The sequence below is a fragment of the Belonocnema kinseyi genome, chromosome 7, assembly GCF_010883055.1.
Source record: "Belonocnema kinseyi isolate 2016_QV_RU_SX_M_011 chromosome 7, B_treatae_v1, whole genome shotgun sequence".
Taxonomy (NCBI): domain Eukaryota; kingdom Metazoa; phylum Arthropoda; class Insecta; order Hymenoptera; family Cynipidae; genus Belonocnema; species Belonocnema kinseyi.
Genome location: NC_046663.1, coordinates 47131965 through 47144652, shown reverse-complemented (window position 1 = coordinate 47144652; position 12688 = coordinate 47131965). Strand labels below are relative to the sequence as shown.

The window sequence follows — 12688 nt, the reverse complement described above, 5'->3', positions numbered from 1 at the left end:
TACTGAATTCAATATGGTATTTATAGTAATATTATTTTAAAGAAATTATTCCGTTATTTTATCGAAAATTCACCCTATTTTCTCTGTTTTGTGAGAATTTCTGGGTATATGGTCGTTTTAAAATTCAGAGTTTTTGGACACACACACCGAAAGAGACATTTTTTTAACATGGAGGTATCGAATACTATTATTACTAAATAATTATTAACTCCTAACTGCATTTTCACAGAGTGTTCAAATTTCCCATACACTTTACATGGCACAATGGGAAAAATTAATTAATATGCATAAAGATATTCGTTTCGTAATACAGCGAGGACAGCGGCAGTCTTATATTACATACATGTTTGTCAACAAATTTGGATTAAACGTTTTCATATGGGTAATAAATTCGTGTTTATATTAATTCAAGAAAAAAGTTCAAAAGCTGTAACAAAATTTTAATATTGTTATTTGTACAGATGTTAAAGGCATCCTATTCTTACTACACGATTCTTCAACAAAAATTAAGCGAACAAAAAGGGAATAATTGATCCATGGTGCATCTTCTTTCAGGTAAGAATTCTTACTGCACGGCATTTTGGTAACAGATCTTTTTTTATTAATATAATTTTATTACAAATTTATGATCAAAACATAAAAATTGTTAATCGACTTTAAAAACAAGCTTGGCTTGAAATAATTTTTTCTAACCTTGTACGAGAGAATTTCTAATATTTTAATATTGCATGTTAACAGAAAAATATAAAACTGATGTCAAACGGAAAAGTAAATGCAAAGAATTTCAGGTGGACATCAAAAATGGTGAAATTACCCGCAACCTCCTTTTCCACAACAGCTTCGTTTTTGGGGCCGATAGCCTCTGGAACTGGAACCGCCCATTAATGGATTGTACTCTGTTCAACAAATAAGTAAAAAAAATGTTATGTTGATATGGAACAAATAAAAATGATGGTGCGAATTTTTGCCAGATAAAATTCAATAATTAAAGATTTTATTAGTTTTTCCTCAATCTCAGGTTAAAAAATCAATTTTTAACCAAACAGAGGAATTTTGAATAAAAATTATGAATCTTCAACCGCTCAACCCAGAAAAATGAATTTTAAGAAACCCTTAAAAAATAAATTTGCAATAAAAAATGTAATCGTTGATGTTTAAACCACAAAAAACTTAGTTTAAAATTAAAGAACAGTTAAATTTAACAAAAAAAAAAACGAGTTTTCAACAAAATCCTTAACTAATAAATATGAATTTTCAATCACAAAAAATTATTTTCTATCAAAAAGACGCATTTTTAACAAATACATCAAGTTTCGACCAAGAAGATTAATTTTCTACAAAAAAATACGAATTTTCAATACAATGCATGCATTTCCAATAAAATGATCTGACTTGCAACTAACAAAATAAATTTCCCCCAAAAAATGGAAGTTAAATTTACAGTTAAAAAAAATTAATTTTGAATTTTAAAAAATGAATCTTTATCAAGAGTTCAATCTTCAATCAACAAAAAAAAATGGTTGGATTTTGAAGCCAAAAAGATGAATTTTATACCAATAAAAATGAATATTATATCCAAAAGGACAAATTTGACTTATAATGTTAGATTTTCGACAAAAAAAGTGTTCAAAAAAATTGTTAAAATTTTCAACAGAATCTCCAAACAAAGAAGATTGAACTTCAACCAAAATTGGCTACATTTTCAACCAGTGTTAAATTTTCAAGGCAAAGATACGAATTATTTAGATGGCAGATAAATTTTGAATCCACAAGGACAAATTTTCTATCAAGAAAGAGAGAAACTAGTTGAATTTTCGACCAAAAAATATGACTTTTTAACCAAAACTATTGACTTTTTAACCAAAAAGTTGAATTTTGACCCTTCAGAGATGCATTTTCAACCATATAGTTGAATATTCAACTATGAAAGATGCATTTTTAATCAAAACTGGAATAATCAAATTTTCAGTTTAAAAAATTCATTTAAAAAAAATGAAGTAGCAAAGAAATAGTCAAATTTTCAACGAATAAAAGGAATTATTTTTAAAAAGTTGAATTTCTAATTAAAGACGACTTTTCAGTGAAAAGAAAAAGACTTTCAAAGAAACCGTTGATTATCAAGCCAAAAAAAGCGAATTTTATACGAAATAGTTAAATTTTTAACTCGAAATTAGGAAATTTCAAACTAATGCTAATTTTCAAGCCAAAAGACGAATTTTCTACAAAAAAAGTTCATTTTTAACCAAGAAAGATGATTTTTCATCACCAAAAAAACAGGATATTTAATCCAAAAAGACATACTTTCGACCAACAATTTTGACTTTTTAACATAGTAATTAAATTTTCAAAAAAGGATAATTAAATTTCAAACAAAATTGTTGACTAGAACTTTCAACGAAACAAGTAACCAACGTTGATATCTTAAGAAAAAGAGTTTTTAATTTTAAATAGTTTATCTTGAACTAAAATTAATTAATTTTTGACCAAACTGTTGCACTTTTAACTAAAAAAGATCAAATTTCTATCGAAAGAGATGAATTTTCAAACCTAAAAGTCAAATTTTCAAGAAGAGTTCAGTTTTTAATAAAATTGACTTTTCAAACCGAAAATACGAATTTTTGACAAAAACGTTTAATTTTTAACAAAGAATTATAAAATTTAAAGTAAAAAGACGATTATTGTACACAACAGCTGAATTTTCAACAAGATAGTTAAATTTAATTTACAACTAAAAACATGGATCTTCATCTGATAAAATGAATTTTTAACCAACTAATTTAACGTTTAACCATTAGTTGAATTTTCAAACAACAAGATTCATTTTCTACCCAAAAATGCGAATTTTATCAAATATAGTGGAATTTTTAATAAATAAGATCAATTTTCACCTAAACATGAAATATTAAAATTTTCAGTTGAAAAAATTAATTTTCAACAAAAAAATGAAGTTTTAACAAAATAGTTAAATTATCAAACAATGAAATAACTGTTTAATAAAGTAGTTCAATTTTCAACCTAAAAATATGAACTCTAAATGAAAAACGGAACAGTTATATTCTTAATACAAAAAGGTAAATTTTTAAAAAAATAGTTGAATTTTCATCCAAATAAATGGAATTTTTAACCTAAAAAAAATATTTTTAACCAATAAAGATGACTTTTCCACCAAAAAGCATCAAATTTCTATCTAAAATGACAAATTTTCGACTGAAAAATTATTTTTTAACAAAACAGTTCAATTTTCAACAAAATAATTAAATTCTCAGGCCACAAAGATAAATTTTCATTTAAATAGTTGAATTTTTAACTAGAAAATATACATTTTTAACCAGAAATGAAATAGTCAAATTTTCAGTTAAAAACAAAATTAATTTTTAACCGAAAATAATACGAATTTTTGACAAAACAGTTAAAATTTCAAGTATGGAGTTGAATCTTCAATTAAAGTAGATTAATTTCTAAACCAACAGTTGCATTTTTAACCAAAAAAGATCAAATTTCTATCAAAAGAGATGAATTTTAAAACCAAAAAGGCGATTTTTGTATAAAATATTTGAATTTTTAACCCGAAATATGAATTTTTAACCAAACAGTTAAATTTTTAACAAAGCAGTTGAATGTTTAATCCGAAAATATGACTATCTAATAAAATAGTTTAATTTACAACCAAAGAATTGAATTCGCAAATAAAAGGATTCATTTTCTACCAAAGGAAGGAAATTTAACCATATAGTTTTATAGAATTTTCACGAAAATCGATCAATTTTTAGCCAAACATGGAACAGTTAAATAAAAATGAATTTGTAACAAAGTAGTTAAACTTTTAACCAATTAATTCAATTTGCAAAAAAAAAGATAGATGAATTGAACCAAAAAACATGAATTTTCAATCCAAATGGACGAATGTTTGACCCAAAAAAATTGCTTTTTAACAAATTTGAATTTTCAAGAACAAAATAGTATAATTTTTAACCAAAAAGGATGAATTATGGATTAAGAATATAATAGTCGACTTTTGAATTAAACAAAATAATTAACTTTCAAAAAAAAAGTTTGATTTTCTTAAGGGGTTAAAACGACAAAAAGGGCAAGTTTCTTGAAAACAGGAGAAAAAAGGGAATTATAATTAAAAGGAAAAACTTTGAAAATAACGTAGTAATAGAGAATATTAAAAAAGTTTTGTCCAGCCACGTTATTGTAGAGTAACAAAGAATTTAGGTCAGTAGTGGAAAAACGAATAACATATTTAATTATTATTTATATTAAACCTTATTTTCTGATATTTCAACACCTGCAATATTATTCAATTTTATTTCTAAAACCTACCTCCTTTTAGTAGCCTAGACTTGGATGAACCGCCTGTTTTTCCACCTCCTAGTCGATTTCCTGATTCCTGATTGTTAAGTAATTCCTGCCTTTTCCTTTCTTTAATCTGCGTTTAATGAATTATAATATTAAAAAATAAATCATAACTGACCGTTTTTGGATGCTTTAGATTCCTATTTATTTATTCTTAAAAATACACACCTCTTCTTCCTTCTCAAGAGCTAATTCTAGATCTCTTTGGTACTTTTCCTGCATACGTTGTCGCACTGCAGACAATCTCTCAAAATTTTGAATATCCAGATCTATTTAATAAAATATTGATTATTATCAAAATATTAAAATTGAAGATAAAAAATGTTAAGATCAGAAATTTTGTTTTTAAAAACTCAATAGATTACACGTATAGAATATAAGTTTTTGGACAATTGAACAATTTGAAATGAAATGCTGTTAAACTGCAAAAATTTTAAAACAAAGAAAGAACCCTTTTCCAGTTTAGAAAAAATTGGAAATCAAAATAAAATACAAATTTCCCTCGTTCAACTAAATAAAAATGCTTAAAAGAAAACATGAACCCTTCCAATTCAGAAAAAATTCGTCCCTTCTAATTCTGTAGAAGTCTTAAAAAATAACAAAATTCCCTCTTCTAATAAAAAAAAAATTAAACCTAAAATTTCCTTCTTTCTAATCTAATAAAAATGTTGTAAGATAGTAAATTACTCTCTTCCAATTCAGGAAAAACAACTTTCCCTTCTTCCAACTCAATAAAAATGCTAAAAAGAAAAAATGACCTTCAATTCAGAAAAAATAGAATTCGTTCCTTCCAATTATATAAAAACCTTTTTTAAAATATCCCTGAATGTTTTTTTAATGCCCCTCCCCCTGTCCAACTCAATAAAAATGTTTGAAATTAAAAAGTACCCTCTTCAAAAAAAAAGCTACGAAGAATAAATGACCTCTTCCAATTCAGAAAAAATTCGTGCGGTCTACTTCTATAAAAATCTTGAAAATAATCGATTTTCCCTCTTCCAATCAAAAAAATTAAAACTGTAATTTCCCACTTTTAAATTTAAAAAAAAAGTTGAAAATTAATAATGAACCTTTTCCAATTCAGAAAAAAAGTAAAAGCTTTCCCCCTTCAAGTTAATAAAAATGCTAGAAAGAAAAGAATCTTTTTTTTTTAAATCCCTCGAAGTTTTTTTAATGTCCCCCTTCCAACGCAATAAAGATCTTAAAATAAAAAAAATTGCCGTCATCCAATTAAGAAAAAAAGAAATAAATTAAAAAGTTCATCTCTTCAAGACAAAAAAAAATGCTAAAAAGAAAAAATGACCTCTTTCAATTCAGAGAAAAATTCAACCGTTCCAATTCTGTAAAAATCTTAAAAACAATCAAATTTCCCTTTTCCAATTAAAACAAATTAAAAGCGTAATTTCCCATTTTCCAATTAAAAAAAAAAGTTAAAAATTAAAAATTAACCTTTTCCAATTCAGGAAAAAAGTAAAAAATTTCCCCTTTCAACTTAATAAAAATGCTAAAAAGAAAAAAATGACCTTTTCCAATTCAGAAAAAATATAATTAGTTCCTTCCAATTATATAAAAATCTGTTTAAAAAATCCCTCGACGTTTTTTTAATGTCCCCCCTTCCAACTCAATAAAAATGTGAAAAATAAAAAAATTGCCCTCTTACAATACCGAAAAAAAAGAAATAAAATAAAAAGTTCTCTTCAACAAAACAAAAATGCTAAAAAGAAAAAATGACCTTTTCTAATTTAGAAAAAAATCTGTCCATTCTAATTCTATAAAAATCTTAAAAATAACATTTTCCTTTTACAATTAAAAAAAAAACCTAAAATTTCATTCTTTCCAATTTAATCAAAATGTTAAAAAATAAAAAATTACTCTCTTCCAATTCTGGAAATACAACTCCCCCCCCCCTTCCAACGCAATAAAAATGTTTTTAAAAAAATGACCTCCAATTCAGAAAAAATAGAATTCGTTCCTTCCAATTATATAAAAATCTTTTTTTTTTAAATCCCTCGAAGTTTTTTAATGTCCCCCTTTCAACTCAATAAAAATCTAAAAATAAAAAAAAATTACCTTCTTCCAACTCAGAAAAAAAGAAATAAATTTAAAACTTTTCCTCTTCAACACAAAAAAAGCTGAAAAGAAGATTTGACCTCTTCCAAGTCAGAAAAAATATAATTCGTCCCTTCCAATTCTATAAAAATCTTAAAAATAACCAATTTCCCTCTTTCAATCCTAATTTTTTCAATGCCCACCACCCTTCCAACTCAATGAAAATGTTAAACATAAAAAATTACAATCTTCCAATTCCGAAAAAATTAAATAAAACGTTTTCGTAAACTCAATAAAAGTGAAGACATGGCCTATTCCAATTCAGAAAAAAAATTCGTCCCTTCTAATTTTATCTAAATCTTAAAAACAAAAAATTTCCCTCTTCCAATTAAAAACAAAATTAAAACCAAAATTTGCTCTTTTCCAACTCAGTAAAAATGATCAAACTTCCTTTTACCGACTCAGAAAAAAATTTAAAATAAAATATTTTTCCCGCAAACTCAATGAAAATGTTAAAAGAAAAAATGGCATTTTCCAATTTAGGGAAAAATTAAAACCCAAAATTGTCTCCTCTCCAACTCAATAAAAATGTTAAAAATACTAAATTTGCCCGCCTTCAACTCAATAAAAAATTAAAGCCAAAATTTCTTCCCTTGTTTTTAAATTTAGAATTGTCATATTCATATTCTATTTCAATCAATTCACTTTTAAATTGCTTAATTTTGAATATTTCATTTACAGTTTGAAATCATTTAAAAATTGAAAACAGTTTTTAAAAAATTAATCATTCCTCAATTCTTAATAATCGAACTACAGTTTATTATTTTTTAAAATAATTAATGAATTCATATATGAGGTTTAACAACTTGCAACATTTTTTTAAATTAAAAAATCTTCAATTTCAAACGATTTTTATTTTTAATAGTTCAAGTCTTGAAAACGGCACATTAAAATTCTTTCAATTGAAAATGTATGCTTAAAAATTAGGACCTAAAATGAAAATTTTTTTTAAAGTCAAAGATTTTAGAATTACGCACTGTAAACTTAAAGATTTCAAATTTGAAGAAGTTAACAATTGAACTTAACATTAAAAAAAGTGCAAAGAGAACTTGTTTTAAAATGCAGGATATATAATGTGATATAAAATTTGTGATAGTTCAAGTGATTAGATAGATTTTTTTCTAACATTTTTATGATGTTCCCGTTGAAAAAATAAGTTCTCTGTTAATTCCCGGTCCTGAAAAATTCCCTGTCGTTCCCCGGTTCAGTGGCCACCTTGAAGACATATATATTTTTTTAATTCGTTTACCTTCATCACGTTTTGATGCATATTCCATTTTTTTTGATATCCAACTGTGGTATTTTTGTTTGAAATAAAATAACACGATTGCTAAACCAACGAAGTACCAACCAAACGGACCAACTGTCTGCCAAACTGAAAGTAAAGTCGTAAAGTATAGATGCATTATCAGTATTATGTTTTCTTTAAATATGGAAAATGGTTCAAAATACATAAGAGCAAGTTTTTCTGGCCCATTTTTTTTTTAATACTGAAATTTGTTTCATTTTTTACTTGGAATGTGATTAAATCTGATTATTAGAATTGTATTATTTAAAATTTAATTAAAGCAAAAATTTACATGGTCCAGGCAGATTGTTCCCTTATATATATTTAAAATAGTTTCCCAAAATTGCAGAACAATATTTACATTTTTTAAATTATAAACCCGCCGAATAGGTTACAATATAATTAGTTACCTGACATATATAATAAAAAGTACTATAAGAAATGAGGTATTGGAATATTATTATTTGGAGGAATAAAATATCATTCACAAATATTTTTCCAATACTAATGACAATAATTTAAATCAATATTTTTAAATATAATTTTGTAGAGTTTGCGAATTTTACAAAATTGCGAACAGAATTAATAGAATCCTATAAGAAAATCTAACTATTTTTGAGTAGAGGTTACTTTTTTTCCGCTTAAAAGTCAACTGATATATTTCTGGTTTCGAATGCATATCGTTTGGTTAAAAAGTCTACTATTTGGTTGAAAATTCAATTCTTCTGTTGAAAAATCCGAATACTTTGTGTAAAATTAATTTTTTTTACTGAAAATTAAACCATTTTATTTTAGGTTAAAAATGTATGTTCATTTTTTTTTAAGATTCATCATTTTATTTGAAAGTTCAGATCTTTGGCTGAAAATTTATCCATTTCGTTGAAAATACGTTTTTTTTAGTTAAAAATTTATTTTTTAAACATAAAACGTTACAAATATATTTTCGGTTGAAAATTGATCTTTTTTAGCCAAAGATTCAACAATTTTGTTGAAAATGCATGTATTTCGTTGACAATTCACCTTTCTTAATTGAAAACTCGAATACTCGGTTTAAATTGAACTACTTTAAAAACTAACTTCTTTGTTTTGAAAATTCAATAATTTCGTAGAAAATTTAACTATTTGGTAGAAAATTAATGTTTTTGTTGAAAAATCATATTTTTGGGATGAAAATTAAATTATTATGTAAATAATTCATCTTTTTGGGTTAAATAATCTACAATTCTGTTGAGAATTAATGTATTTTGTTGAAGTCATCTTTTATGGTAGAATATTAATCTTCTTGGTATAAAATTCATCTTTTTGGTAAAGATTTCAACTATTTTGTTAAAAAATCATCTTTCTTGCTTAAAAAATAACAATTTTATTAAAAATTCATCTTTTCCGACTTGAAAGTCAACTGTTCTCTAAAACACCCCAACTTTTATTTCAGAAACTAAGCTTTTCAGTTTAAATTCAACTGTCTGAAAATTTTATGATTTCATTGTTGGTTTACAAAATAACTTGTTTAGTTTACAATTGAATTATTTGGTTTTAAATAAACTTCTTTGTGGAAAATTCAAAGACTTTATCTTGCAAATTTAACAATTTCGTAGAAAATTAAAATATTTGTTTGAAAATTTTAATCTTTTGGTGAAAAATCATATTTTTAATTGAAAAATAAATTATTTTGGTATAAAATTCAACTATTTTGATCAAAAATGAGCTATTTATAAAAAATTTAACTATTCGGTAAAAATCTAACGTTTTTGTTGAAAAATCACATTTTTGGGGTGAAAATTAAACAATTAGGTAAATAATTAGTCTTTATGGCTTAAAATTTCAACAAGTTTGTTGAAAATTGAAGTATTTTGTTGAAAAGTCGTCTTTTATTGCAAGATATTAATCTTCTTGGTATAAAATTAATCTTTTAGGATGAAAAACTAACTTTTTTGTTACAAATTCATCTTTCATATTAAAGAAACTTAACGTTTCTGTTGAAAAATCATATTTTTGGGATGAAATTTAAACTATACTTTGTAAATAATTCGTGTTTTGGCATAAAAATTCAACATTTTTTTTGAAAGTTCAAATATTTGAAGCAATCTTTTATGGTAAAACATTAATCTTGTTGGTGTAAAATTCAACTTTTTGGTTAAGGACTAAAATTTCATCTGCCCTGACTAAAAATTAACTTTCTAATTAAAAATTATTCTTTTCTGGTTAAAAAGTCAACTATTTTTAAAAATAATCGAATCTTTAGCTTGAAAATTCATTTTTTTTTAAATTAAATTTTTAACTAAAAATTTTTCTGGACGGTGCAATTTTATCTTTTTTTGTTTGAAAATTCGACCATTTGATTTCATATACATTTCTGTTAGTCAAAAATTCAACTATTCTGTTAATAATGTTATTATTTTTTAAATCTTGTAAATTATTTAAATTCTTGAAATCTGGAATCTTTGTGATATATTTTGAAAATTTTTTGAAATCTTTTAAATATTTGTGAAAACTTTCTTTAATCTTTGTTTGTGAAATAATTTGCGTTTGTTTTAAAAAATTAAACTCTTTTGAAATATTCTCTTTGTATGAGTCCTTTCAAATTAGTTTAACATCTTTGAAATATTTTCGAAATCTTTCGTATTCATGTGAAATCATTGCAATATTTAAAATTTTTTGTAATCTTCGAAATGTTTAAAAACCTTTCAAATCTGGTGAACTGTACACTTTTTGAAATCTTTAGAATTCATATATTCTATTTTATCGTTATAAAAATTTTATTTTATGCTTGAAATATTTGTAAAATCTTTCGTATTTTTTTGAATTCATTAAAATATTTGTAATCTGTGGAAAATCTTTTGGAATCTTAGAAATATGGTTTACTATCTTTGGGATATTTTTGTGAAATGTTTTAAATCTTTGTAAAATCCTTTGAAATATTTCTAAAGTATTTATTTAATCTTTGTTTGCGAAATCTTCGTGAAATTTTTTCAGATCTTCTAAATTGTTTTGAAACCTTTTGAAATAGTTTTAAATCTTCGAAATGTTTTAAAATCTTTGAAGTCTGGTGTACTGTACTGTAATCTACAAATATCGTTACAACTAAAGTTTAAAATAATACAATTTCAGTTTTTTTTTTATAATCTGTCTTGCAGCATAAATTAATTATTATTTTAGCACTGTTTCTATTATAAAAAGTCATCAGTAAAAAATTTCGTTCATTTGAACGTTCTGAACTTTCATCACATATTAAAAACTTATAAAACTATATAACTATATCTTGATAAATAGAAAACTGTTCAGTATCAAGATTTATGGTAAGCAAGATATTTCTTTCATAAGAAACTAAAAGATTTAAATAACTCTTTGAATTTCAATCAAATAACTCTTTTAAAAGAAAAAGAAAATTTAATTGAAGGTTCTTGTAAAAAATTCAAGGGGTTTTCCAGGCTTTCAAAGTTAAAAAAAATTGAAATGAAAAAAATTAAGGCAAGCATTGCCCTTCATTCCCAAACCTGGGAAGGATATGTTTACACTGCTGCAAAAGATTTCCGACCAATATTGCCAGAAAATCTAGTAGGCGGACAAAATACAAATTTGTCCTAGGTTCTTGATTGACTAAAAAAAAAAATTATTCCTGAGGAAACTTTTTCATGTATTTAAGGCAATATTTAAACGAAATAACAAGTTCCATCTGTTTGAACGTTTAAAACTTCAAGTATACATTTTTCTACTCGTAACTGCGTTTATTGTTTTATTTATTATACTTTAAGAAACAGTGCATAACCTTCGTTATTTGGCTGAAAATCTGATGAAAACTGTTAATCATATAACAAATCATAATAAACTTACCAATTCCTAAGATAGTGTTTGAGGACACTTTTTGTTCCGTCGACGCCATTTTTATTATTTGTTTAATGGTTTAATCCGTGGGTTTAATAAACATAAGTGGTTTTCCGTTTAATAACCTATAATGCCTATAATGTTTTTGCTGACGCACTGATGACAGTCACTCTGACAGGCTGACAGGTTAAGGATTGACAGTCCCTACGCTACTACACATGCGTAGCTCCGACCTCCCCATTGGCTGTAGAACGCGCGGTTATTTAAAATAATTAATGTTACAATTTCTTGCATGTTAAAAAAGAATTGCAGAATTAAAGGAAATAATGTTTTAAACGTAAAATAGACGTATAAAGTAAAAATAATTAGATTTTACTGCTTGAACAAATATTTATTTCGACAATTTTTAAATATTAGGTTGAATCTCGCGCTTCGCGCTTGATAATGGCTTACCTCGCGCTTCGCGCTCGGATATTTATTGTTTGCATTTGGAATGCTCGAAAAAAACTTTATCAAAAAAATCTGTTTTAGATGGTATTATTCACATGCGTCTTCATATTCTGAATTGTCTACTTAATTAAGTACAGTCTACACATTCTCATCGTGACACTCGCGCTGCGCGCTCGTTTTCCGACAGACATTTGTAAACAGATTTTGTTGGATTTTTTTCTCGTAACTTTCGTCGTTTTTCCACACATTTTTTTTATTTTATTTTTTTTCAACGTTATTTTTCACGAATAAAACAAAAAGTACGCGTCCTGTCAAGAAGTGATTCTTAATGACGTTGTAGATCTTTTTTGGGATAACCATTTTTGTTAATTCATATTTTTTCATATCCTACATAGTTTGTCCACAAAATGGAATTTTTTATTTCCATTATTTTTTGTGCAATCAAAATTTGAAATTTCGATTTTTGAAGAAAATCCAAAAATTGGTTATGATAATCTTGCAGGGCTTTCGAAAAGAAATAATTTTCTTCTCTTGACTTTTTTTCATATCGTGCGTTTTTCGGCTTCAAATTTTGATTTTCGGTTGATTAAAAAAGTTTTGAAAACGCTATAACTCTGAGAATTTTCTTTTTATCGAAAAAAGTCATTAGGATAAATTGTTTGT

At 25.3% G+C, this 12688-nt stretch overlaps 1 protein-coding gene across 1 annotated transcript; it reads right to left on the bottom strand.

Annotated features, from left to right (window-relative positions):
• Positions 1 to 578: 578 nt before the first annotated feature.
• On the bottom strand, positions 579 to 11737 carry LOC117176057. Its single transcript, XM_033366056.1, has 5 exons — positions 11585 to 11737; positions 7715 to 7840; positions 4528 to 4628; positions 4327 to 4432; positions 579 to 896 (listed from the first exon to the last, which is right to left on the bottom strand). The coding sequence occupies exons 1-5, from the start codon at positions 11631 to 11633 to the stop codon at positions 811 to 813; spliced, it is 468 nt and encodes a 155-aa protein (XP_033221947.1). The 5' UTR covers positions 11634 to 11737; the 3' UTR covers positions 579 to 810.
• Positions 11738 to 12688: the final 951 nt, after the last annotated feature.

What these genes read in the sequence shown, in the direction of transcription:
- LOC117176057 (XM_033366056.1), bottom strand. Translation starts at nt 11,633, where the DNA reads ATGGCGTCGACGGAACAAAAAGTGTCCTCAAACACTATCTTAGGAATT. An exon ending in TGCATCAAAACGTGATGAAG is followed by an intron (nt 4,629 to 7,714) that starts GTAAACGAATTA and finishes TTTATTAAATAG; the next exon opens with ATCTGGATATTCAAAATTTT. An exon ending in CTCTTGAGAAGGAAGAAGAG is followed by an intron (nt 4,433 to 4,527) that starts GTGTGTATTTTT and finishes CATTAAACGCAG; the next exon opens with ATTAAAGAAAGGAAAAGGCA.